At 36.1% G+C, this 24,760-nt stretch overlaps 1 protein-coding gene across 7 annotated transcripts in view; it reads right to left on the bottom strand.

Moving 5' to 3' along the window:
- Window positions 1-24,760, bottom strand: part of ANKS1B (ankyrin repeat and sterile alpha motif domain containing 1B) — a 412,251-nt gene that overhangs the window by 136,399 nt on the left and 251,092 nt on the right. For all 7 annotated transcript variants that reach the window (XM_086885843.1, XM_086885840.1, XM_086885842.1 and 4 more), the window contains exon 17: window positions 17,211-17,363. In XM_086885843.1, the coding sequence (XP_086741969.1) occupies window positions 17,211-17,363 (153 nt within the window). The remainder of the gene's footprint in view (window positions 1-17,210; window positions 17,364-24,760) is intronic.

The raw sequence follows: 24,760 nt of genomic DNA, 5'->3' as shown, positions 1-24,760 counted from the left end.
AATTCAAAGTCCATTGTGATTACAGTACAAGTTTAAAAAATAATGGTAATTTTGAGGGCTGAAATAAAACATGACTCTAGCAGTTTAGATAAATACTAGCAGTAACATAAATACTAACTACTCAGCAATGGAATTACACATTATTAAAGTCTCATACATTGGTCTTATTTGATCATATGTATTTTACCTTTAATCAAGAAATATAATATTAGTCCTAACATCCAGAATATAAGTAAATGTTTGGATTCTGACATACTCAGAAGAGTTAAGAAAACAATCAAAACAAACAGAGCACGGAATTGCTGTGCACTAACATTCCCAAACCCTGTTAGAAGAGCACCAGATCCACCTAGTGGAATTTTCGTTTACTACAATGACTCTAAAATGCCATCTTGTAAGCAATATCACAATATATGCTGCTTGCTGGGAAAGCTAATATGTGTTATTGTCACTGAATCACACAAGTTAGGGCTGGGGAGACTTCTGCTAGGTTTCTTCCTGTCATGCAGGACTGCTGTACATTCACCTTCCTTAAATTAATGAAAGGATGATTTTACACTGCTCATTTAGGGAGACAGTATTTTCTAATTTTTCATCTGTCATAAACGTTTTTTTTTCCACTAACTAATTTTTTTTTTTTTTTGTGTAATCTTATTTTTTTAAGCAATTGAATACATTGCTCTGGTTTTAAACTTCAAATCTTTAAAGTTCTGTCATGTTCCTTCTGTACTCCACAACAGTATTGCTAACAGTATTAAATTATGTTACTGATATAATTTAAACTCTCTGGTGAAGTTTTTCTTTCTTCTCGCAATTCTCTAAAGCACATATTAGTATCTTTCTGAGGATACATGCAAAACTGTACTGAGGTGATGCACAGAAATATTAAAGACACTTAAAAATATGTTTTGATAACATCCCTTTTTACAACTGTAAGACCATATTCAAACTATTTTGTATTTTAAATTAATCTCAGGAATACAGGCAGGAGCTGGTGATTCTGCATGTATGGCTGTTTTCAGCACATAGGACAGCATAATCAGATTTCATTCCTTTCTTGCCATATACATACTTATTTTCTAAGACAACACTAGAAAAATGTTTGTAAACAACTTTTCTAGGCCTCAAATATAAAGCAGATATATTAGCTGAGTCCACAAGATTTGCTGAGCTATAGTTTCAGCAAGTGCTTGGTTTGACCACTGAACACAGAATTAATATTTATTATCTTGCTGTGAAGCTTACAAATTGTCAAAATTACAATTGTCAAATCATATCCAAAATTTAATCTTAGGAACTGCAAATGAGTTCAAATCTGTAGGTGTAGCTGTAAAGAGCACAACCCTTATAAAATCAAGTCTGTTCTATTTGAATGGGATTTATCTTGCCTGAATAAAATAACACAGGTCTTGGATAAAATGCAGGAATTTAAAATGGGAATTGGAAAATCTTTTTTATATGAGATTATTCTGGACTTTCTCAGAATACTGACATATCAGAAAAATGCAGTTATTTACTTTGTTCTTTCTATTCATAACTAGGAGCATGGATTTAAAAAGACATGGTAAAAGTTGTTCTCTTTTGTGGTACAAATGCCACAGAAGTATGAGAGACATAGTTGCAGGACTGAAAAAACCCAGACATATGATACATGATGTTCCAAAGGAGTAGGCAGCATTTAGCAGTCTGGTACATCCAGTGGCTGTTAATGATAAAATGTGTTGGTATACGATGATGTGCTACAATTACTTTCTCAGAACATACCGAGACTTTCAAGTACGTTTCCTCAAATAAGAAACAGGTTTCTAAGGGAAACAGGTTTCATCTCAGGAATTTTGATACTGAGAGTATTTTTTTAATTATTATTTTTCTTGTACATCACAATTTTAAGTCAGTAATTTCTATTGTATTTCCTCAAGTACAAAGCCAAGCAGAGATTCAGAGCAATATTTATCTTATGGCATATAAAATGTCCACAACAGAGATCTTGTACCCATGTAAAGGTCCCTTTAATTACCAGGGGAAAATAGACACCTTTAAGGCATGACTCATTTGATATAATTTAGGCATTTGCTTTAGGACTAGATGAATCACATCAGAGAAATGCCTGCATATCTTCAATGATTATAGCAAGAAGCTAGACATGTATCTCCTATGACTGGGTTGTAAGCATGAATTTCACTGATATAGTTAGAAACTGAAATTTTATCCTCCTATTGTTCCTCCTTTAGCTAAAACAGAACACAATTTAGCATGTTCAATACAGGTCAAGGAAAACACTAATGATTTCATTCCAGTTTCAAGTGAAGCCCTAGGTACATGAAATAAACTTTCAAGATGATTTTAAAAAATATTTAGATATTTTAAAATTATATAGATTTTCAAATGCAATTTATTTAAAAAAATTTTAAATAAATTTAAAAAAATTCTTTTAATAAATATGACACAGTTATGTAGAAGAGTGTGTGTTTCTTAAATCAAATTATTTTAGTAAAAATAAAATAATCTTGTCAATTACCAGTATATTCATGATTGCATAGTGTAGGACCAATCATCACAAGGAACTTAAAAGTTAACACATACATAGGGAAAACATACATCTCTCTAGTAATGCAGTGTTTCTCCACTTCCACCCACTTAATTAGTGGAACATGTAAAATAATTAATATAATGGGCAGATGAAAGATGCAGTTAGGAATTTTTCCCAACATTGCCCTTTACTTGGAATAATTTAGTAAAGTTGTGCTGCAAACCCTTTTGATCTTGAATCATTTTGGTAAAGGCTGGTTAGAAGATGCACTCTAAAATATCAATAAAGTAACTGAGGGCTCTTCTGCTTATCCATGAGGAGAGAAACTGGTTGAGTTAAAGCTCTCTGAGAATACTGTTAGCCTTGTTTTTTATTACTCATGCTGTAGTACTTTATGAAGACTGGCAAAAGAGAAGTCTTATAAAATAAAAGCCAGGGGAGGAAGACCATAAGCAAATTAAACATAACACAGGAATCTGTTAAATGATTGCGTAACTTTATTTTTTTTTAATTTTTTATTGCTTTGTATATAGCTTCACATATCAACTGAGCAACTCATGGTATCCTACCATCAGAGACACTTGAGTGCACACATCTTAAACATTCCCAAGAGCCTCATGCCAAAGCAATGCACTGGACAAGAGTGTTGCGTTGCTAAAGCATCAATGAGTTTCATGAGGAGATACAGAAGAATTCCAAGTTTTCAGCTGCTGGCAAGATAACTTTGGTGAAAGCACCAAAGATATAAGCCCTCCAGACTTGTTCCAGAATATCCATTGCACTGACCAGTGTTTGTTCTTTCTGTACTTACTTTTGGCATGTCAGCGAACTGGAATAGGAACTCAAGGGGGGACACACACAGTGAGAGTGAACACAGCTCTGAAACATTTTAATGGGAAACTACCCTTAAGATAAAAAAGATGAAGCAGAAAACAAAATGAACAATGAAAAGAATTGATTTCCAACAGTATTTTTCAAAGCCAAGTGTCAGCTAACTTCTAAAATAAATAAAACATGCTACTACTTATTTTACTAGTTGTGAGTAAAAACTGACAGCGGGTATTGTCACTTACATACATCTCTCTTAAAATTCAATAAAATATTTGTTATAAAGAGATAGCTCTTTTGACAGATACTTGGGAAGGTTTGGGGATTTTTTTCCTTATTTTTGTTAGTTTGTTTTTTTAATTTTTTTTTTTTTTACTTGCAAGACATCAGAAGGACATGATGAAGACTAAATCCAAATACAAGATTTCATATATTCAGAATTATGCGTTGTGATTCTGATAGTAGTTTTCTGCTTTTCAGTAAACACATTTCTGACCCTCTTATTCATTTAAACTTACCTTGACATTTTCCCATCAGAAGATTTATATTTCAGAAACTCTGAGTCTATTTAGTGTCTTCATAATTGCTACATGCACAGTCAAACAAAATAAGTGAGTTTCAGGACCAAATAAAATTCTTCATTTTCCTCTTAATTGGTCTGTGTTTAATTATCAACAGTATCTTCCTTGATTCCTTGTAGCAAAACACAGTAGTTAATTCCATACTTACATGGAAAAAAATACTTAGGTTACCACAAACAAATGAGATGCTAAAATGCTGATGCTTATGGAAATATAGCAAATTCCCAGCAATAAACACAAAATTTCAGCCCTTTTGTTTAACAGCACCTCCTGCAAAACAGTGAAGGGGTTTTATCCTTGACACACTGGAATAATCTGTGTTTAATCCCTGGGGAAATGAAAAGAAGATAGCAGTCAGATTGCTTCTCTGCCTTATCTGAATTCCAGTGTCCATTAGAAACCTTATGGTGAAAAGCTGAAGTACACATCAAAATCCACAGGAAAATATTTTGCTGAGAACCTCAGCTTAGATGAAACATCTTCAAAGAATCATTTGTAAACTCTTTCTCATATCAAGGTATTCTTGAGACAAATCTCCTTACCTGAAATACTATCCAATGTTTTATTTCTTCTATAATATATGACAAGTGGTCATCTTTCACATTTTCTGTAAATCATCATTTTGATATTTATAGTATTGTTTATTAATAACACTACAAAAATACTGAAAGATTAATTTCTGATCATATTTTAGAGAGAACTCTAGGATCTCGCTGTCAAACCTTGATGGTGCATCTCTGACGCAAAGGGTCAGCAAGTTGATTTGACTAAAGGAAAACAGAAGACCTAATTGTGGGAGACATTTTGAGTATTTGAAATTCTCTATGTATCTGTATAGTCATCTGCTTCCATTTTAAATTGACATAAAATAAGGACTGTTACCATATTTTCTGTTTTCTATGATACTTAGATGCTCTGTGTTTGTTCAAAATACGTTTCTAGTCATTCTTGCTAAGCCCATTCACTTCTAATGGCACTTGTTTCTGACTCTTGACATCTCATCCTCGCATTTATCTCATTTACTACTAACTCTCCTCAGTCTCAGCTTCCTCTTTGCCATGCTTCAGTTCTAGTGAATTTCCAAAGCCAACCACTCCATATGCTTAGAGACATATTAAACTTCTGTCTTTTTTTTTTTCCTCTCACATATTCACATCTTATGCTTCTGATTCCCAGAGAGTCACAAATTAACAAAAATCCACATTCACAGATCAGAGCAGATAACCTAAAATAATGAACTTTTTTTGGTGAATGTCATGTACTTGTGCTACTGTACACTTTCCTATCAAAAGTGTGTGAGAAGAATTATTTCTGCTTGCTAATTGTTGCTCAGCTTCAACCAAAGAAGGAGCATAGATCCATCACTTCTCTTTAATAATGTAAATTTATGAGCTAGTTTGTTTTGCCATCCATCCTCCTTGGCTATGGCTTTGATGCTTATCTATTGCTTATATAAATCTTACATAAATTTAACTTATAAAGCAGGAAGCACAAAATACCTTGCATTTGGTTATGTTCACTGAAAACACAGTAGAACCATATTGTGTGTGGGAACACAAATGTTTTAAATACTTAGCTCTGCATAATTCTTCTTGTGCTTTATGTGTGCACATGAGTGCATATGCATTTCTTTATGGCTTACTGGAGGGGAAAGTATTTTATGGAAAGTCATTATGACTGTGTTTTTTGTTTTCAAGTAGATCATGCATGTAGAACAGGAGATGATGAAAAAATCCTTAGGTGATAGAGACTGAAAGACAGCCATTAGCAGCTTATCTGCAAACACAATAGAATTATTATTGAATCTATTACTTTAAAGGGTAGCATGAAATCCAGACATTGAGAAAATCAGGATGGCCAGGTGCTTGGCTGATGCCTCAAGAGTGATAAAAAAGAGTATTTGGAAATATATTTATTGTCAGTCCTTTACTGCTGAATGTGTTCATACAACCTGATTAGCTCAGACAGGTTCTGTTCCAGCTTTTAATACACAAAGAAAAGTATAACTGAGGTCTAACTATATTTTTCCAGAAGCTTCTGTCATTAGTGCATCTGAATAAGGCACAGTTCATCGATTAAAAAAAGCACAGATAAAGCGTTCTCATAGATTTTGAAACTGATTTTCTGTTTTGAACTCCAGAAAACTAGAAAGATTTCTAATTTCCTATTAACAGACTCACAGGTTTGCAACAGTTATGTTGTAGTTCATTATCTGAATAACATTTTGAATATCATTGCACAAAGAAGTTTAACTGCATTTTCTCAAATTATTTTTCACATTATAGTAGTGCATTCAAATCCATACACATACTGATTTTGGATGAGTACAGCATTTTCAAGATCTCTATGTGGCGCAAAGAACAATATTTGAAATAAGCAATGAGTAAGAAAGAACAGTCTGATGTAGGAATATAAATCAGGAGTTAAATGTACATAACCTTGTAAGGCCTTGATCATTATGAAAGGGATTGCAAGTTCTTGCCAATAACTATTTCAAGGATGTAAACATTTGGGCTGCCAGTGAGTTATTTACATCAATAGAAAATTTATAACTGGAGATAATGGTATTTAATTTTGAAATAATACAGACTGAATATGACAGGTTTCTTGGCACCAACAGCTATTAGAATTGTGCATTGCTCTTTATGGAAAGTGACTGAAACCTTATTTGAAAGTTAAAAACAGTAAAGGACAAAAATCCCTGAAGATGACTTTAAGGACTCAGACTGGTGTCTGTAGGCTGCAACAGAACATTTTACAGTTGAGTAAATACTTTCCCCTCAACTTTACTGCTCTGAAAAATGTTGACCTTACTTCTATTAATAATCTTGGAATAATACTTTCCAGTCTTTGAAATCCAGTGCTGTATCTGTATGATACAAATGCAGTGGACTGCAGAGATATCCAAAGTAGCTCTGAACAATATGAGACAGGAGAATGAAGCAAAAGACCCAGGGTAAGGCTGCTGTCCTAATTCTGGCACATTAATCACACTGATAGGTCTATATGGCACAAAACTGCATTGGCTCTCATGCCTGAGAATGTTAACAAAATCTGTTATAGAGGGAAAATATTTCTCAAATATTTCTGATCTTCAATACCTTTATAGTTAAAATGACTGCCATTCAGTTCTCTTTACCTTCAACTATTGAAATCAGTTGCAAACAGAAGACAAATCATGCTAGCCAAGATCTGATACACTCAGGATTTTTAACAGGAAATATCAACTCATCACAATATCCTACAAAGTAATGAAGAAGCAGAAAACAAAAAAAAATTAAGTTTTTAAAGATTTTATTTCTCCTTTGCACACTACTGAACACAGTATTCTTTGAAAAGCACCAAAATAGTACTGCAGTCCTTAAAAACATTATGTAATAAATTCTGCAGCTTTATTTCTTTGAAAAAAAGGGGATATTTCTTTATGATTTTTTTTATCGCTGCAAATTGCTTCAAAATAAAGGCAGAAGTATTAGTTTACAACATTAACACAATTATGTTCTTGTTTGCTTTTATGTATCATCACCTTCAAGTATTTTGTATTGACCTTCAATCAACACAATCTGTTTTAAAATGCCTTAAGCGAAAACTATGAAAGGTTGGTTTTGTGGGTAGGAAATGCAAGCATTTGCAAAAAGCAATTTATTCCAGACCAAGTATCACAGATATTGTCTACAAAATAAAAATAAAATACCCATAATGAAATTATTTAGAGCAGCTGTCTTTTACTACAATCGACAATTCTTGTAGTAACAAAGGATGTTATCCTAAGCCTGCACATTTCAGAGGTGAAATTCAAAATAGGATATGCATAAAATTTCTAAATTAATATCAGCTTGATCTGAAAAAGGACATTATTTTAAAATGGAAATCCAATTTCCTTGCTGGCTCATCAACACTTAAAAGGTTAAGCTGGTAAAATATAATTCTTTATTCAGGCCTCTTCTAAGCTAACGAAGGCAGAACAAGTTGTTGCCTAGGACAACAAAATATTTAGTGACTGTATTTTATCTGTTTTTGTAGAGAACTGGTGGGCTGGCAGAAGAGGTTATTTTCTAGGGGTTTTAAAGGAAATAAGAAGTATATTGTACTCCCTGGAAAGGAGATCACATTCTGAAACTTGAAATATGAACCTTCTGATAGAACACCAAGATTTTAGATAGAAAATCACATGATAAGGCAATTTATTTGTTCCCTGAATGGAACAAGATTTTGCTAGGATACTTCAGAGACAGTAGTCTCTCTGGAAATAGGTAGAGCAGGTTGCTTTATAATGCAAGATAATTTTTTCAATAAATCAATCATTTGTGCAACCTTGTGTGTTACAGGACAAGAAAATGATCCTGGAGATGGAACACAATAGGTGCTAAAATTGCTCAGCTTTGATTATTAGTGCTAAAAATGGCTGCCAATCACTACCTCATTATAATTTGTTTTGAAGAGAGTGTGGGGGAAGAGAAGGAAAGAAATAAAAAAGAAAAAGAGGGGGGGAAGTTCTGATTTTAAAAATCCTAAAGCAAATGTTTCAGAAAGGAGGGAAAAGCAATTGCTATTTGCAAATTTCAATGGCTAGATTTACAAATCAAACATAGTTATTTTAATATCACTTTTAAATCAGAAAACAATATTTTTTGTCATTGTCATAATGTAAGGAAATAATAGAATCGGGGAAATTATATCAAAATATTTATATAATTTCTTCTATTTAAATAACCTGAAGTGCAAAATGACATCAGGTGAATTAGAAAAGAATCATTATACTACCAAAAAAAATAATTGTACCTATCATACCCTTCCTTCCTTCCTTCCTTCCTTCCTTCCTTCCTTCCTTCCTTCCTTCCTTCCTTCCTTCCTTCCTTCCTTCCTTCCTTCCTTCCTTCCTTCCTTCCTTCCTTCCTTCCTTCCTTCCTTCCTTCCTTCCTTCCTTCCTTCCTTCCTTCCTTCCTTCCTTCCTTCCTTCCTTCCTTCCTTCCTTCCTTCCTTCCTTCCTTCCCTCCTTCCCTCCTTCCCTCCTTCCCTCCTTCCCTCCTTCCCTCCTTCCCTCCTTCCCTCCTTCCCTCCTTCCCTCCTTCCCTCCTTCCCTCCTTCCCTCCCTCCTTCCTTCCCTCCTTCCTTCCCTCCTTCCCTCCTTCCCTCCTTCCCTCCTTCCTTCCCTCCTTCCTTCCCTCCTTCCTTCCTTCCCTCCTTCCTTCCTTCCCTCCTTCCTTCCTTCCCTCCTTCCTTCCCTCCTTCCTTCATCATCTCATGATCTTTTGCAAGTAATAGTGTAAAGGAAAGAGAATGATGTAGTTAAAAAGTATTTTCTTTAGTGTGAGGAACAGATGGAAGCTAGCATATCAAATCACTCCAAGGCTAAAAGATCACTGCCTGTGCTAAATGTGACATGCAGACACTGTAAGGAAGAGTTAAATGTGTTATGAAGTTAAAATACTGGCACATGGATTTGTTGAAGATACAGAGCCTCCAATGGTTTCTAGAGACAGCCACTGCAATACTACAACATAATGACAGTTTCTAAATTATAAGTAACATCCACAGTAATTTAGGAACAGAGTGACTAATGGAGATATGATCAGCATTCAAAACAGAAAGAGTCTGACTGCAGAAAGAATAAATTTTAAATGCAAGATCCAAAGGAAAAAAATTAATACATGATTGCAATTGGTATATATCTAATTATTAAAGAAACAGATATGCATTATTGAAAACACTTTGAGACCTCTATGGGTACCCTGGATAAAGGAAATCTACACAACTGCTGTATATGGAAAAATGCTATTTGTATTATATTGCAAGGCATTTTTTGTACATTTAATGAACCTAATGATCCAGTGTCAAAAGTAAATAGAATAATTGAGCGTGTTATCCTTTGTATTTGCTACCATATTGGCTAACACATACGAATGTAATCCAATTTACAACACTGTCCTACTAATTCAGGAGAAACGGAACAAATCCATATACATCTTACCTCATGAAGAAATAATTCATCATGATGAAAGCTATTCAGTTCCATACTCATCTTCAGAGTTTTTGATATGAAAGACATGAGCAACTTTTCTGTTGTCAAAAGAATGCTTAATATTTGGTCCTATATACATATATTAATTAGGATAGCTTTGCATATTTAGCCAAAGTATTTGAATGGATATTGAACATTTCCTTCCTATTTCCTCAAACAAACTGATGTCCATTACCCATTTCAAAATTGTAGTTACTTAATATAAAACCCACCATAAATTCAGTAGAAAATGTTTTCCTGAATGTATTAATGCATCTTATACATAGTTACCACTCTACTAATGAGTGAGAATACCCAAAGTGCAGTCTGCCTGGTAGAGAATTTTAAAGATTCATATGAAAATTTCAAAGGCTAGAAATATCTGTTCTTCAATAAAAGAGACATATTTGTTTTTGCAGAAATCAGAGACATTCTCAAGAATTTTATGCTAGCTAGAAACTTTGAAATAGAAGACTTTTGGGTTTGCACCATCATCAATATGGTTGTGTCTAAACAAGTATTGGCTCACATAGATTAACTTCAAGAACTTAATCAAGTACCCTAGTAATATGCTTTCAAATGTTTGCAAAGAGTGCACAAAGGAAATGTCATACAGATGACTTTCTACACTCCACAACTCTAGAAGATATTTTTAATAACAAAATACCTAACAACTTGAGATCCCACAGCCCATTGCTAGGGCAGCCTCATGGTCTTGAAACCTCTTCTGATCAGCAAAATCGTTGGTGCCATTTAGAAAGCAACTACAGGAAGAGCTATGGGCATCTTTATCAATCAGCAGTGTATCTGAGAGATCAGAAAGGACTGTGGCTCTCTTAGCTCTTTTCAGTGATATGAAATCTAGCAGGAGGCTCTGAAGCAGAGAAGAAAAGGAACAGGAATTGTAATTTTGGAGCTGCAATGTCTCAGAGTATGTTTGGTTCCTCTCCCAAAACTGTCTCTGCAGAGTGGCAGAAACTTGGGAAATTAAGTAACAAGAGAAGAAGAGTCACAGAGTATTTTTTCAAACAGAATCTGAAGGACAGCCCTCCTAAGAAAAAGACGTCTTTTCATACTAGATAGCAGGGGAAATTAAGTTGTCAAGTGAGTACTGTACAAAATCCATCCATTTGGTGATTGGTACCCAATCAAACTGTGGAGTTACTATCTGGAACATTGCTGGAATAGATGAAGAGGCTGCTAAGTGAGACACTAACCTGATCAAGGTATCTGAATTCAGTATGTGTGGTACATTTAAGTTCCTCAAGCACAGACTATATGTGGCATAGATATTGTAGGTGCATAAGTCAGCTAAAGCCTCATGAGAGCCCTGAGCACTAAGTTCAACACAGTGGCTTCCATAATTTAGACCTATAGGCTCAAGCTAGATATGTATAAAGAAATTCTAACTTTGAAATTAGACATGTATCACTGCCAATCTGTGAGAGATCCAAGAGAATCCAAGAGAAGGACCAGAAAGATATAGAACAAGGATTTCTGCATGTCTGAAATCACTAAATGATGTAAGATTCTTTGGTTTGCAATGAGACCATTGACAGAAGAAATTATAAAACTGTGTAAAATGATCCATAGCACAGAAAAGATACATAGGGAAGGAATTCAAGGACAAATTGGATGAGCTACTAGCAACAAAAACTTGTTATCTGAGGACTGAAAATTGACAAAATTGATGTCAGTTTTTGAGAATAGCTTCATGGAAGATTCACAGTAATACTGGCTTCTATGCCCTTTTCCAGGTGAAATAGTAGGAATTAAAAAATGAATACTAGTAATACACACATGAATAAAGACAGAGTTAAAGTGACTGCATGTGAGGATGCCTACTGGTGTTCCTTGAAGCAGTCAAAATCACCTACAGAAGGTTAACAGTTTGCTTGATCTGCTTTTGATGAAGCCACTCTTAAAACACTTTTACAAAAAAACCCACAAAAGCCACAAAACAGCAGTCATGACATTAAGCCATAAGAAGAAGTTCTTTCATGGAGAATTAGTTGTTTAAACCAGGAAACTGCAGGAGAAATCACAGTTTTCAAGGTGGAAGAAGGTTTCTAGTGAATTCTTCAAGAGACTGTGAATGAGCCTTGGCAGCTCAGTATATTTATTCATTCTCTAGGGAAGAAGACTTGCAGTAAGATCATAAAACTGGATGAAGATAGGAACTTATCAAAGGTTAAAAAGTCAAGGACAAATTTGGCCTAATTCCAGAAGTCCTTAAGCTCAAAATTATTATTTTAAGAATGCTATGCAAATAATAATATGCTTGTTTTTATACTTGCTACATAGCCTTCCTTTGTCCTCTGTTTATGGTAATTTTTATAGACATTACAGTGGGTTAGGTAGACCCTCTGATTTGCTTCACTATGGCTGCTGTTAGGCTCTTTCATTCCTATAGTAAAAATATCATGGGCTTCAATAATCATGTACCCACTTTAAATAAAACTATAGAGTCACTTTTCCACACAGTATATTTCAATTAAACTGTGGGACTCACCAGCATCTTGTGAAAGGTCCAAAGTATTTAGCTGTAAACTAATGGAAGGCAGTCCTAACTAATTTCTCTCTCTAGTATTTTTCCTCTGATCCTGAACAGCAATCATTATATCCTAAGAGAAATCAGGAGTGCAATTTGTGAGAGATTTTCAAGGACACTTCTCAAAAAGTTCAAAATCTGGACAGTAACTGAGCCAATATGATAAAGATTAATTTTACAGAAGACAAAGACGGAATCATTCATGTGAAAGAAGTATGTATGAGAAAAGAAGCTCAGAGTGCAAGATGAATTAATTGAGAAGAAATGTAAACCAGGCCACTTCCATGTAACCCTCCTCCCAGGAGTCCAACTATCTGTGATTCCAGACCTACTTTCAGTACAGCGCAGCTTGCAACTGTTCTCAGTTTCCTTCTGAGAAAATTGCTAGGGTGTGAGAGGGAGCTGTGAGGGAGTGCATAGGCTGGAAGCATTCGAGATAAGAAAGGTAAAGTTGCAGACACAAGTAAGATTGTTGAGACAGGAAAACTGGCACCTCAAGGATTCAAGGAACAACACTCACATGAAGAGGCATAAAATCCTATCAAGAAAAAAGAAAGGTAAAGTAGAAGATAGCAGCTCAGCACTACCACAAATCAGCCTGTTCCAGTGAGCCCCAGAGGCCAGCTCTCCCCTTACCTGAGTGATGACTACTTGCCCATTATACTGAGTGACTCATTCGGTGGGGGTTGATTTAATGCCTGGTTCATTAGTCCTACAATATATTGTGTGTTACACGACAAATAACCTGCTTTGTGCTTTTAAGGTGTTTATATCTTGCCTGAAGAATCTCTATGGTAAAAGTTCCCTGAAGAGAGTGAGTCCCACAGGGGGAGGGTTACGTAAGTAATCCAGAATAACAGACAAGAATAATATGATTAGTCATCAAAGCACAGGTGCACAGGTGGGTTAGGGGATTATAGAACATACTGGACTTTTTTTTTCAGCAGAAGATATGTATTTCTGAAAAGTTCCTCATAGCTGCACCATTGAAATAATTATAAATAAATTATATTTGAATCTTGATACAGAATCTGATCTCACTTATGAGCCAAGAAAACTGGGAGACAAAAGCAGAAGTGTGGGTAAAGCCTAATCTAGAAGAAGGCATTCTGAATACTTACAATCCCAGGATAAGAAAATTAGAACAATGCTTCCCAGAAAGTATATCACAGAAGGAAATGGATCTGGGAAAATTCTAAATGATCTAAATGAAAAATTAATTAGTGAAACAAAATCTAAATTTCAAAGTCTGACTTGTTGAGGAAGGACTTAGAATGCTAGTGGGACCTTATAAGAAACAGAAGTGAATAACTTTTAAGATTACTCTACTGATTCAAATGCTTTTAGAAATTCCTGCTTGATTGCGTTTGAAGAAACACATGCTTTATGTACACATAAAAGTTTGAAAGAAACTAGCATGTAAGTCAAATATTACATTACCTTGTTGGAATAATTTGAAATAAATTTGAAGAAGCAATTTGTTTCTTAATGCCAGAGAGCTGGCTGGGGGACCAGAAAAGCTGAGGGAAGATGCACCACCAGTGCCTCAGACATTCTCCCTCTCATATGCTTGGTGCTCTCCTCACAGTGGTTCTAGATGTGCTTACCTAGATGACAATTTACAAGAATAATAAAAGTGTGTTTGAAATAAAGTAAGAACTGTTCTTTTTAGGAAGAGAAGAAGATTCAAAGTTCTGATCATTCCAGTGTCCTATGGGAATAAAGGGTAAATCACGAAGGATAACTTTAATTGCAGAATCATTTAAGTTTTAAAAGACCTTTAGGTTCATTGAGTTCCACCATAAACCTAATACTGTCAGGCCCCACTAAACCATACCTCTAAATACCACACCTACATGTTTTTGAAATATCCCCAGGGATGGTGACTCAGCCCTGGTGACTTTCCTGGGCAGCCTGTTCCAATGCTTGACAACTCTTTCCTTTTAGTGAAGAATTTTTATCTAGCATTCAATATGAGCCTTGAGGCCATTTTCTCTTACTCTTGTTTGTTATTTGGGAGAAGAGACTGACCTTGCTACAGCCTCCTTTCAGGTAGGTGTAGGGTGAAAAGGTCTCCCTGAGCCTCCTTTTCTCAAGGCTGAACAACCCCAGATCCCTCAGCCACCCATCATAGGATGTGTGCTCCACACCCTTCCCCAACTTTCGGGATACACTTCAGAACCTCAACCTGCTTCTTGTAGAGAGGAATCCAAATGGAAGATACTATCTCTAGCATCAGACTTGTTTCTACTCCTTCAGGACCCTTGGTTGATATCCCAATAGCTAAATGGAAAGAATCATCAAATATGAACAAATGGATTCCTTGAACCAAATTAGGTATAGCTTTTATGTCAAATTCAGTGGCTGAAACTGATTAAAACCTGAAATGAAGAAGTTATAATTTCTGTGGCCCTTGATAGATTTTTATTGCATATTAGGCACAACTTAAATTTAAACTTCTAGTTCAATTTACAACTTAAGCATCAAGAGCCACCAAACTAAGGGTGCTCTGAATTATTTTTAGGATTCTGAGTCTGTTTTTTCTCTTATTTTTCAAGTGCCTGGATTTTGACCTACTCAAGTGAAGAGTCCTGTTCCTGACTTAGTGGCTTTGACCTTTATACATTCTTTCACGAAAACTTTCTGCCATAAGCTTTTCTTTGCCATCATCTGAAGAAGTAAGACCTTTGAAATCAATTTCAGACAGCAAGCCTGCTGGTCAGAGCTAAGTATCTCGTTCTGATAGACTGCACAATGCTTCAAACCAATTTCTTGTCCATTTCTGAAAGATTCCCCACAATTGAAAGAAAATAGTAATAGTAAATACCTTTCTAAGCTACAGATTTTCTCAGTGAACATAATATCATTACATTGAGCTCCTACCAACTGGGGGGAATCAAATATGCCAGGACTAAAACTGTAATTCTTATAAGGCAAAACTGTTTTATTAACTCTGCTCTTGAACAATATAATTCAAACATATCAGGTGGAAAAAGATATTTATCTCTATAGATTTCTATATCTATGGAAGTAATTATACAACTATTAACCAGCTTCTTCTTGCAACTCATGGCAAAAGGGGGGTCTTTTCCCAAGAACTATGGACCTTCAAATGGAGCATAATGTTAAGATTTAAAGTTAGAGGGACATAGGGGTTTGGTTTATACTAGCTTTACAGAAATTTATTCCTGTTAACTTCAGTGCAGATACTCCCCTTTTCATCAGCTTATGCAAGTTTGAAATCAAACCACAAACCTTTAATGACATTTTAATGATCCACTTGGGGGAGCTAAAGGGTAATTTGTTTTCAAATTGATTGTGGCAAAACGGGATGCAAAATTACAGAAAACAATAAGAGCAGAATGATCTACTTTTTTCGACTCAGTGATGGTTGATCTATATCAGCTTCTGAGGCAAAGGGTCCCCTGTTCTTATTATAATTCCAGCCATTTAGAGAAAAGAGAATCCCAGTTACAACTAGCTCAGCAGCAGACATCCGTAATGCATCAATCATATCCTGACTTCAATTATGTACCTACAAGATACATTAAATGAGACAGAGTTTGGCCCTTAAACTACATTTTTGTGCTAGTTAACATCAACTGTGACAGTGAGAAAAGAAATTCTAGCATTCAATGGTTTTGTCTTCCAACTCATATGAAATAACTCCTTTTATGATTTTTTTTCTTTTGTTTAGATGCTGGTCCCAGGCTGCACCTGCCTGTGCCTCATGCAGCAGGTACTGTGTTGCAGCAGGGCTTTGCACCATGGTTATGTTTTTTATTTCTCCAGCTTGGGACACAGTGGGAACTGTTTCCTAGCATACAACTACACCAGCTGACTATGGTTACTGGTAGCCCTTGGACTGCTCTGGGACTCACGCACTAATCAGAGGCAGAGATGTAGTATCTCCTACATCTGAGGGAAGAGCAGAGCTTTTTGTCTGTGAAGAATCAATAACATATGATACCAGGCTTTTCTCCAAAGTAGAGGTTGCTCTAAAAGTTCATATAAACTGACACTACAATTTATTTCAGAAGTCACAGCAAAACTACAGTCATCAGTCTTTTATAAGAGAAAACAAGTCACTTTCAGACATGTAACTCACATGAAAATTCCACTGGTCGAGCTGTAGTCAGTGTCTTCACTGTAACATTACAAACTTCACCATAACAGCACAAACTTCCTCTCATTCCAAATTACCCTGCAGTGCAGTCCACATTAAAGTTTATGGTTGCCCATATGTGGTCATTAATTAAACTGAGACATGTAAATGAAGTTTCAAGCAAAAGTGATAATTAAATAAAAAATTGTGTTATCTTAGAATATCTTACTAGCTATAAGGTTTCCTTATTTAATGTCTAATTCAGCTGGAGCATGTGGAAAAAGTAAATTACAAGTATCTCTACAGGATGCACTGTTTTTGGTCACTTTAAAAGCAAAGACATGTGCTTTGTAGCTATAAACTCCCAAAATATATTTTTAAATGTAATTCAGCCTCCTGAAGGCAAACACAATCATGCTGATTGAATACCATGCTAAAGACAATGGTAAAGTAAATGGAAGCAAAAGATACAATCAACCCTGCTACAGGCATGAACAGCACTTGATGACTCTATCTGTGGTGTAAATTGCTGTTCTGCGTTCTCCTTGATGTACAAAGACAAGCAATATATAATGTATTTGGGAGGAACTACTGCTATAAATTTGTCAACTTACATTAATTAATTCAATCTCCCATATTTTTTTCACAAGGTCCATCGATGTATAGCCATTAATTAGAAAGGATTTGGTATAGTCACCCAGTTCAATGGAATCCAGCCATTCAGCTACAGAGGAGGGGTTGTAACCATCGTGACCGATCTGCTTCATCTGAAAAACAAGGATGAGCAAAAATTACTGGTAATACTCATTAAACACCTTTCAGAACAGGAGTTAAATGTATTATTTTCTTTGGGTCAGTTATCTTATTCTCTGATCAACAGTCTTTTAATGGTTAGTACAGCATGAAACAATTTTGTGAGAAAAAGCACTGATAGAACTTAATTTTGATGCATCTTTTTCTTATGAATGCTTGCGTTTTACACCAGAGTATACCAAGACTGTAGTTGGAGTTCAATCCTTGCTAGACATCAGAGAATCCGTAAGTGAGGGAAGACAAGGGTAAAAGACACATCAATATCCTTACTGCCCAAAAAAATCATATTTTCACCTTAGATTTCATAGAAGTGGAAGAAATTAAACTGAGAAATGGTTCTTTTGGTATCATACTGTGAATGAAATATATGGTCTTGGTTGTATTATTCCTAATTTATCTTTTCTACCAGGCTATATGTTTTTTTATACCAGCTGAACCTGCACTATATTTTCCTGTCCCCAGGGAAGGTTTAAAAAAAGTCTCTTTCCTCTACCTGCTCACATTTTTCATGGCACTCCTGGGAATTTAACATGTTTTAGATTGCTCATTGTCAAGTTGCCTGAGATTGGACAACTGAAACAGATATTATGGGAATGGAATTGACAGAATAACATATACAGAAGTGCAACACTGGCATGTATATAGAAACACAGCCACCTAATGTCATAAATCCTGTTATCATAAAAAAACTAAGAAATACCACTGGCATCTATTTTTTCTGAATTTTGTTAGCTGCCAGGAAGTAAAAGCTGCAATTTCTCTTTCACAACTGTCTCTCAGTGACACAAGCAAAGACATTAAAGGTAGTCATTAAAGCCATTAAAGATAAAAAGGTATAAAGCCCCTACCTGGGCAGTTTGTTATGCCACACTGTTTTAATAAATTTCAAAGTAATCTACAATATTGGCAAAAATAGAAGTAGAATGAGGTATAAAAAATAACCTCAATTTTCATCAGTATTCTGCACATATTGTCTTTGGAAGTGTAACTATTGCTAACTTGATAATACACTGAACAGGTAAATTGTTAAGAAGCTTTAGAGGGCTAGAAATCATGGGTTTTCCATAGGTTCTCCTGACTGTTCCGGGGTGACTGCAAATAGTAAAAGCCAGTCTCCCATTTTTGAATACTAAGATGCATTCCTACTTTCTGAGAAACAATGGAAGTGTGACAGAAACATAACGCTTTGAGCTTAAGTTTGAAGTGAGTGACAAAGTAATTTAAAAAGGAGAGAGTTCTGATCTTAATATCTTGCCTGAACCAATTTATTTCTCACAGTTTATTTGAAATACAATTTAAATTCAGAGCAGAGGAAAAAAAAAAAAGAAGTCTTCATTTGAAAGCTGCAGCAGTGTTTGTCAATCTGTCCATTCAAACGCAGAAAGCCAGCATGTCATGGTCTTGATCTGGGCTTCCTGCAGTGCCAGAGAGGAGTGATGCAGGCACAATGCTATGTGAATATGAGAGTTTGCACATAGACTTCTGCTGCAGATTTTGGGTATAAAATAAGAATTGAAATATTTAAATGATGTAATGAAATCATTATCTTAAATCATAAAGGAAAGACAACAGAAATCACTTGATTAGGCAGTGGAAATCATAGCCTTTCAGGTTACTGCTGTAACGAATCATACTGGAAAGAAGGAGCTCAGTTTTGTTGTTAAACTTGACATTTTGGAATTTCATTTACTTTCATCTTAATTTAGGACAAAATTATTCTATGTCAAAAGCATGGCAATGTCTTCTTTCATTGTCATTCTGACTTCCATTAAATATTAGATTGACAGTAGTCTGTCCAGCAGATTGCAAAATATTGGAGGATCCTGGGAGGTCTGGCTCCTAGAAAACTTATTTCAGCATCCAATTTTAAAAAGGGTATGCTTAGATAGCAGACACTTGAAAAGTGGGAATCCGATAAATGGAAGAAGAAAAATCTAGCATAGAGATGACATGAAGACATACAGGCACACAGGGAACACATGGGTTTCAGAAAATATAAGGTATTTTTGTTCCCTTTCTCTAACAAAGAAAACTGAAGCACTGTGAAAACAATTTTCAACATATCCAGATAGGGCATGTTATGCAAATTATTTCCTGTGTTTAATACTATTTGAGCTTTACATTTAATAGATTCTGATTTTAAAATGATTTTTTTTTTGCCTCCTGGTTTGAGAAAACCCTCACAATCTGGTCTGTACTCTTGGAAACCCATCAGCCTCTATGAAAAGTAAACACAACATGACAAGTTTCTAAATTCTCAATTCCCACTGGAAATCTCCATCAAAAGAATTGTTGAAATTGATATTCCTCTACTACAGCAGAGTTGCAAAGGCCTGCAGGCAAGTAAACACAGGTGAACAATGCAATAAACAAGAGGCTGAGAACACTGAAATGGATGTGAGAATTTCAGTCCTTGGATTTGGTGCCAATAGATAAAATTGTTATTGGGTCACTCAATAGCCTACATGAAAATACACTGGTCTGCTGTAGTGCAGCAGCTGATTCTGCAAGGATTTTCCCTCTCCCTGTCCCAGAGTTTAGTCTGCTTGTATTCAAGGCCATGCTGCAGGCAGTGCAGCTGCTTAGCCTTGGATCAGATCTGTGTGAGGAAGAGCAGTGAGAAGTCTGGCCAGGGCTTTAGCCAGACCCTCCCTTGTGCAGGAGCTGCATGTGAGATCATATCCATGTCCTGACACTTGCCTGAGCTATGCTGGAGACCACAGCATAGTGTCTGTGTCTATGTTCACATTTGTTCATCCTCAACCACTGACTCATCCTCCAAGGTGGCCTTGTCCTGTCCTCATCCCTGTGAATGTCCCATGGATTTGCCCTGGGATATGGCTGCTCACAGTCACTGTCACTGTCCCTGCCCTACTCACCTTGTCCCAGTGCCCAGTGCCCCCCATGAGCTCCCAGCCCATCTCCCCTGGCAGGACAGTTGCTACTATCACAAAAAATTAATCTCAGAACTAGAATATTTATTGGTTTCAACACAAAAGCCGTATTTTGTTTTGTCATGAACTGAGAACCACTCTCTTATCTAAAACAGGCTTTCTAAAATGCATCTAAAATGAAAATTAATAAAATTTCAGTATCTGTCCTCTTGTATGGAAAGTCTCTTTCTACCTTTTAATAATACAAACTTTATTAACTGTCATTCATAGTTACCTGAATGCTTTCCTTTCAAATACTTACTAACAGACATATTGGTTATCTAGATGCGACAGTATCATTAATAGTATCTGCTTTTCATAAAAAATGTTATTGAGTTTTTAAATAAAAACACTTTGAAATATCTGTCTGGAAGTGCTGCCTTTTTACTTTGTCAGAGATTCAGTTTAGTTGAATCTTATTCCAGTCTTCATCAACAGGTCCTGGCTATTAGACTGTATCTTTTCTATACTTGGACTCCTCTCACAGATCATTTAAACCCTGTAGGCTTCCTTGCTGATTAATATTTCTTGAAAGAAAAACTCCCTCCTACCTACTGAGCCTATTTCCATGCATATTTCAATCATTTTGCACCAGCTACAACACAGGCACCAGTGGTGTCAAACATCCAACTAAGGTGCACACTGTTTGACTCAGATCAATGTAAAATCTCTGAGCTGCAAGTCATGAGTCTTTCAAATATTAACAGCTCATAAATAGGGGCACTATTGTACTTCCACAGACAGTACTATCAGTTCATTCAGTTGTTTAGAGAGCAAAACCAATGTTAGCTTTGTCACTGCAGAAGATTTTCATGTGCCAACTGTGAAAAAGGCTAGGAATTGAAGCCCAAAGGATTTAGGGAAAAATAAATGTTTAAGAAAGTATGATTCAAAAAAGCATGGAAGAAGATACAAATCATATGAGATTTTTCTCCTAGGTCCTATTGATGTATCATCAGTATCATTTTCTTTGAAATGAAGAGAAAGCAGAAGCCAGAAAGAGCTGTTTCTCATAATAAAATAGGAATGTTGAGTAGCAGCCTAATGGGTTGAGAAATCCCTCACACGAGACCATCTGTCCGGTGATAGACTTTTAAAAAGTATATCACTGCTGTGTCAATAGAGCATTTTACATTAGGATAAAAGGTACCTTTATCCTAGACTTTATCCAGATTTTTTGTCTCTGAAAGTTGGACAAATAAACACAAATAGTAACACTTCAAAGTAAACACATATACACTAGAAACATTAAGGTAAATTCAGTAGCATGGACTGTTACCAGTTTTCTCTGATCTTCAGACAGATGGGGAATTAATACTACATTCTCCAAAGGTAATATCACTATCCAGTGGAGCTTAGTGTGTGTATCAAAATAAAGCTTTCTATGTGCTGTAAAAGGAGGATGAGATTACTTGATTTTACAGCTTTTTAAATGATGACTATGATTACTGTGAATTTATGCTTGAGTTCATTTGGAAGAAAAATCTTTTTAGCAAACATATAGGGTTTTCTTTTACACTGCTGGTCCCTTCAAGAGCTTTAAGCTGCATTTTTGCGAACTTATATGAAACTATCAACTACCTAGGTAAGAAATTTTAGGTGGTTGCAATGGGGGACATATCAGTTCTTTTTTGTTTCCTGCCTTTGTCATTGTCTGGTATACATTTTGTATTTTACAAATATGATCAGCTGGAGCCATGTTGTTGGAAGAAGAGATCACTCCTCCTCTGGAGTGTTGAAAGGGAAGGCTCAAAAGAGAGACACTTCTGAAGCCCAGAGAGCCTGGCTGGAACAGGGCACCACATGGAGCCTGCAGTGCCTGGGCAGGAATTGAGCCTGCAGCCAGGGGCCAAGGGGCAGCTTTCACAGGGGACAGGCACAAATGACAGAGGACCTCAGAAGACTTTGCATGTGCTGCTGGTGAGAAAGGCACTGAGTGGAACAGGTCTCCCTGCAGAGACACAGTGGGTGAGGAAGAACTCTACATAACTTTTTTGGGTTTCTATTCCATCTACCCTGTCACATATTTTAAAAACTAACTATTCAAGCTTGTGTTCTATTAATGTTTGACTTTTCTTTCCACTAATCAAAAGACTTCTGTCTTGTGGAGCTTGCTAGAAAAAGACAGTACAGACACATTCACTTCACAGCAGTGTCTGATTCAGGATCTTGCCTCAATGGCAGGTCCAGAATATGCCTAACTGAGTTCAGTGTTTCATACCTAAGATTGTCAGAATTTCAGTAGGCATCGTTTCTATGTTTTTTTCAGTTGGAATCTGTCTTCCAAATATAAAGGAAAATAGATGCACATCTGGGGGCTTTTGTGTGTTTTTTCCCCCTTTTTTTCTGGAGAGATGTAAACAGTTACACATTCAGAAGGATGAAGAAACCTAGTTCTTCATCAGATAGAGTATGTGGGACAAGGGAATAACAATTGTAATGTACGCAATAGTTCAGACATAAAATGTAATCTTAAGAAGATCTAAATCTGAAATTTGTGGACTAAGAGGAAGCTATGACCTTTGATCTCATGAGAAAGTTTAAGTCAGCTCCTTCAGGGTGCTACCCTAGTCTGGTTACCAAAAAAAGGGGATAGCACTTCCTCTCATGTAGCATATTTCCTTGCCTGCTGACGATTCTCAGAGCAGCCAGTAGATATTGTGGAGCCAATCACAAATAAGAAAGTATAAAAGAAGCAGGAAGATAAGTAAGATATCCTGTAGGGCAATGGTGGCAGGACCAGCAGCATGCTACTGTTATCTACATGGTATAGATAAATGTCAGCATGTCATGTCCAGAGTGGCTCTTTGGTAGGCTCAGATGAGAAGGAGAAGATTTCTGATACTGCTTTCATCAGGCAGTTTTGAAGCACGTGCCTGGAGAGGTCTACAGGACTGGTCTGAAATAAATACTTGGAAGTACAGCTTGCATGTATCTAACTGTTTCTACTGATTCATTCCTATTGTGCTGCATTTACTTAAATAACATAGACTATCCATTTGTATTTCAGACTTGAAAAATTGATGTGTTGTATTGGATTTTAATGCTTCTTTCTGTCCTTATGGTTAAAGGTCTTGCAAGCGGTGCAGTGAGCATGTGAGTGGCCTCCCTCCAAACCAGGAAAGTAATTCCCAGAGGTATAATAAGCAGGGAAAACAGCAGAGTAGAAAGAATGTCCTTTGAGTCCTGTTTTTCATTTTGACTTCCAGCAGACCAGAAACAAGGAGTCACAGGCAGAAAGGGTCATCAACATTTTGCAGCATCTCCTAGTTTGGAAACTGTCTTAGGAATGGAAGTGCTAAATGGGACTTTTCACCAGGACTGAAATCAGCTTGCTGAGCTCTGGGGTGTCTAAGCCAATAGCAATCTAGCAACAGCAAACCCATGATGTGATCTTTCTTTGTTACATACACAGCATAGTTAATGAGCACATGCACAGTAGTTCTGTTTTCTAAATGCCAGACTCACTGTGCTTGCGCAAGAGTGTTTCCTATGAGTAATAAGTCCAGCACTTTTTGGAAGAAGAGCTTTATCGCTCTTATAACACCACTCGCAGACAGGATGTGCTCACAGCCTGCTCAAATCCTGCTTCTTGTCTAGTTCTGCAAAGCACCTAAGAAAAGAGGCTGGCTGCCTGCACATCACTGCTATTCCCAAACCTGCTTTGTGCTGAGACCTCTCCGTGCAGGAAGGAACAAGCTGCTTTAAGAATAATTCTGAAGCCAGGAGAAAGCTGCTCTCAGCTAACATCTTACTTCCATCTGTCAAATGAGAGCATGTGTTCCCATTATATGCCAGGAGAAGGAGCCATGCACTGAGCATCCCACACAAAACCAATCCTTCTTCTTAGATAAATTCTGAGATAAGCTGGGTTAATTGTCATTTTTTAAAAAAATCCTTTTAAGGAACCCACTGAGGAGTCAACTGCACATAGGTTTGGGATGCTGAAATAGCTGGACAATGCTCCTTAGGTTTTCTGTGTAACGTAAGTGTGACTAAAATTTTATGTCATGATTCTTATTACTTTCTTAGTTAACATACACTGCATGCAGTTCTTTTCTCAGTATTTATTTTCTCAAGGTATTTTCAGCTTCAGTATGTTTTTATACGTTATCTCTGCTTTTCAACATATCTGAACTTTTTTTCTAACAAAGCATATAAAATCCTCCAACAAAAATTTATGGATTTTATTTTTTCATACAAAAGTCTTAAATGCAATATTAAACTCTGCTATGAAATTTAAGACAGATGTCATCTATAAAATACTTCCATTTCAAGAATTAATTTTGCAGAGGATATTTCTACCAGAGTCTCTTAACCTTACATTATTAAAATAGGCCATAAATTGCTCTAGTTAATATTAAGGTGAAACTTAAGTAACTTAAATTACCTTGGTACAAGACAAGAATTAGGGCTAC

This window comes from Cyanistes caeruleus, chromosome 4 (assembly GCF_971803275.1).
Source record: "Cyanistes caeruleus chromosome 4, bCyaCae1.hap1.1, whole genome shotgun sequence".
NCBI classification, from domain to species: Eukaryota; Metazoa; Chordata; class Aves; order Passeriformes; family Paridae; genus Cyanistes; species Cyanistes caeruleus.
This window is presented reverse-complemented; position numbering and strand designations above follow the sequence as displayed.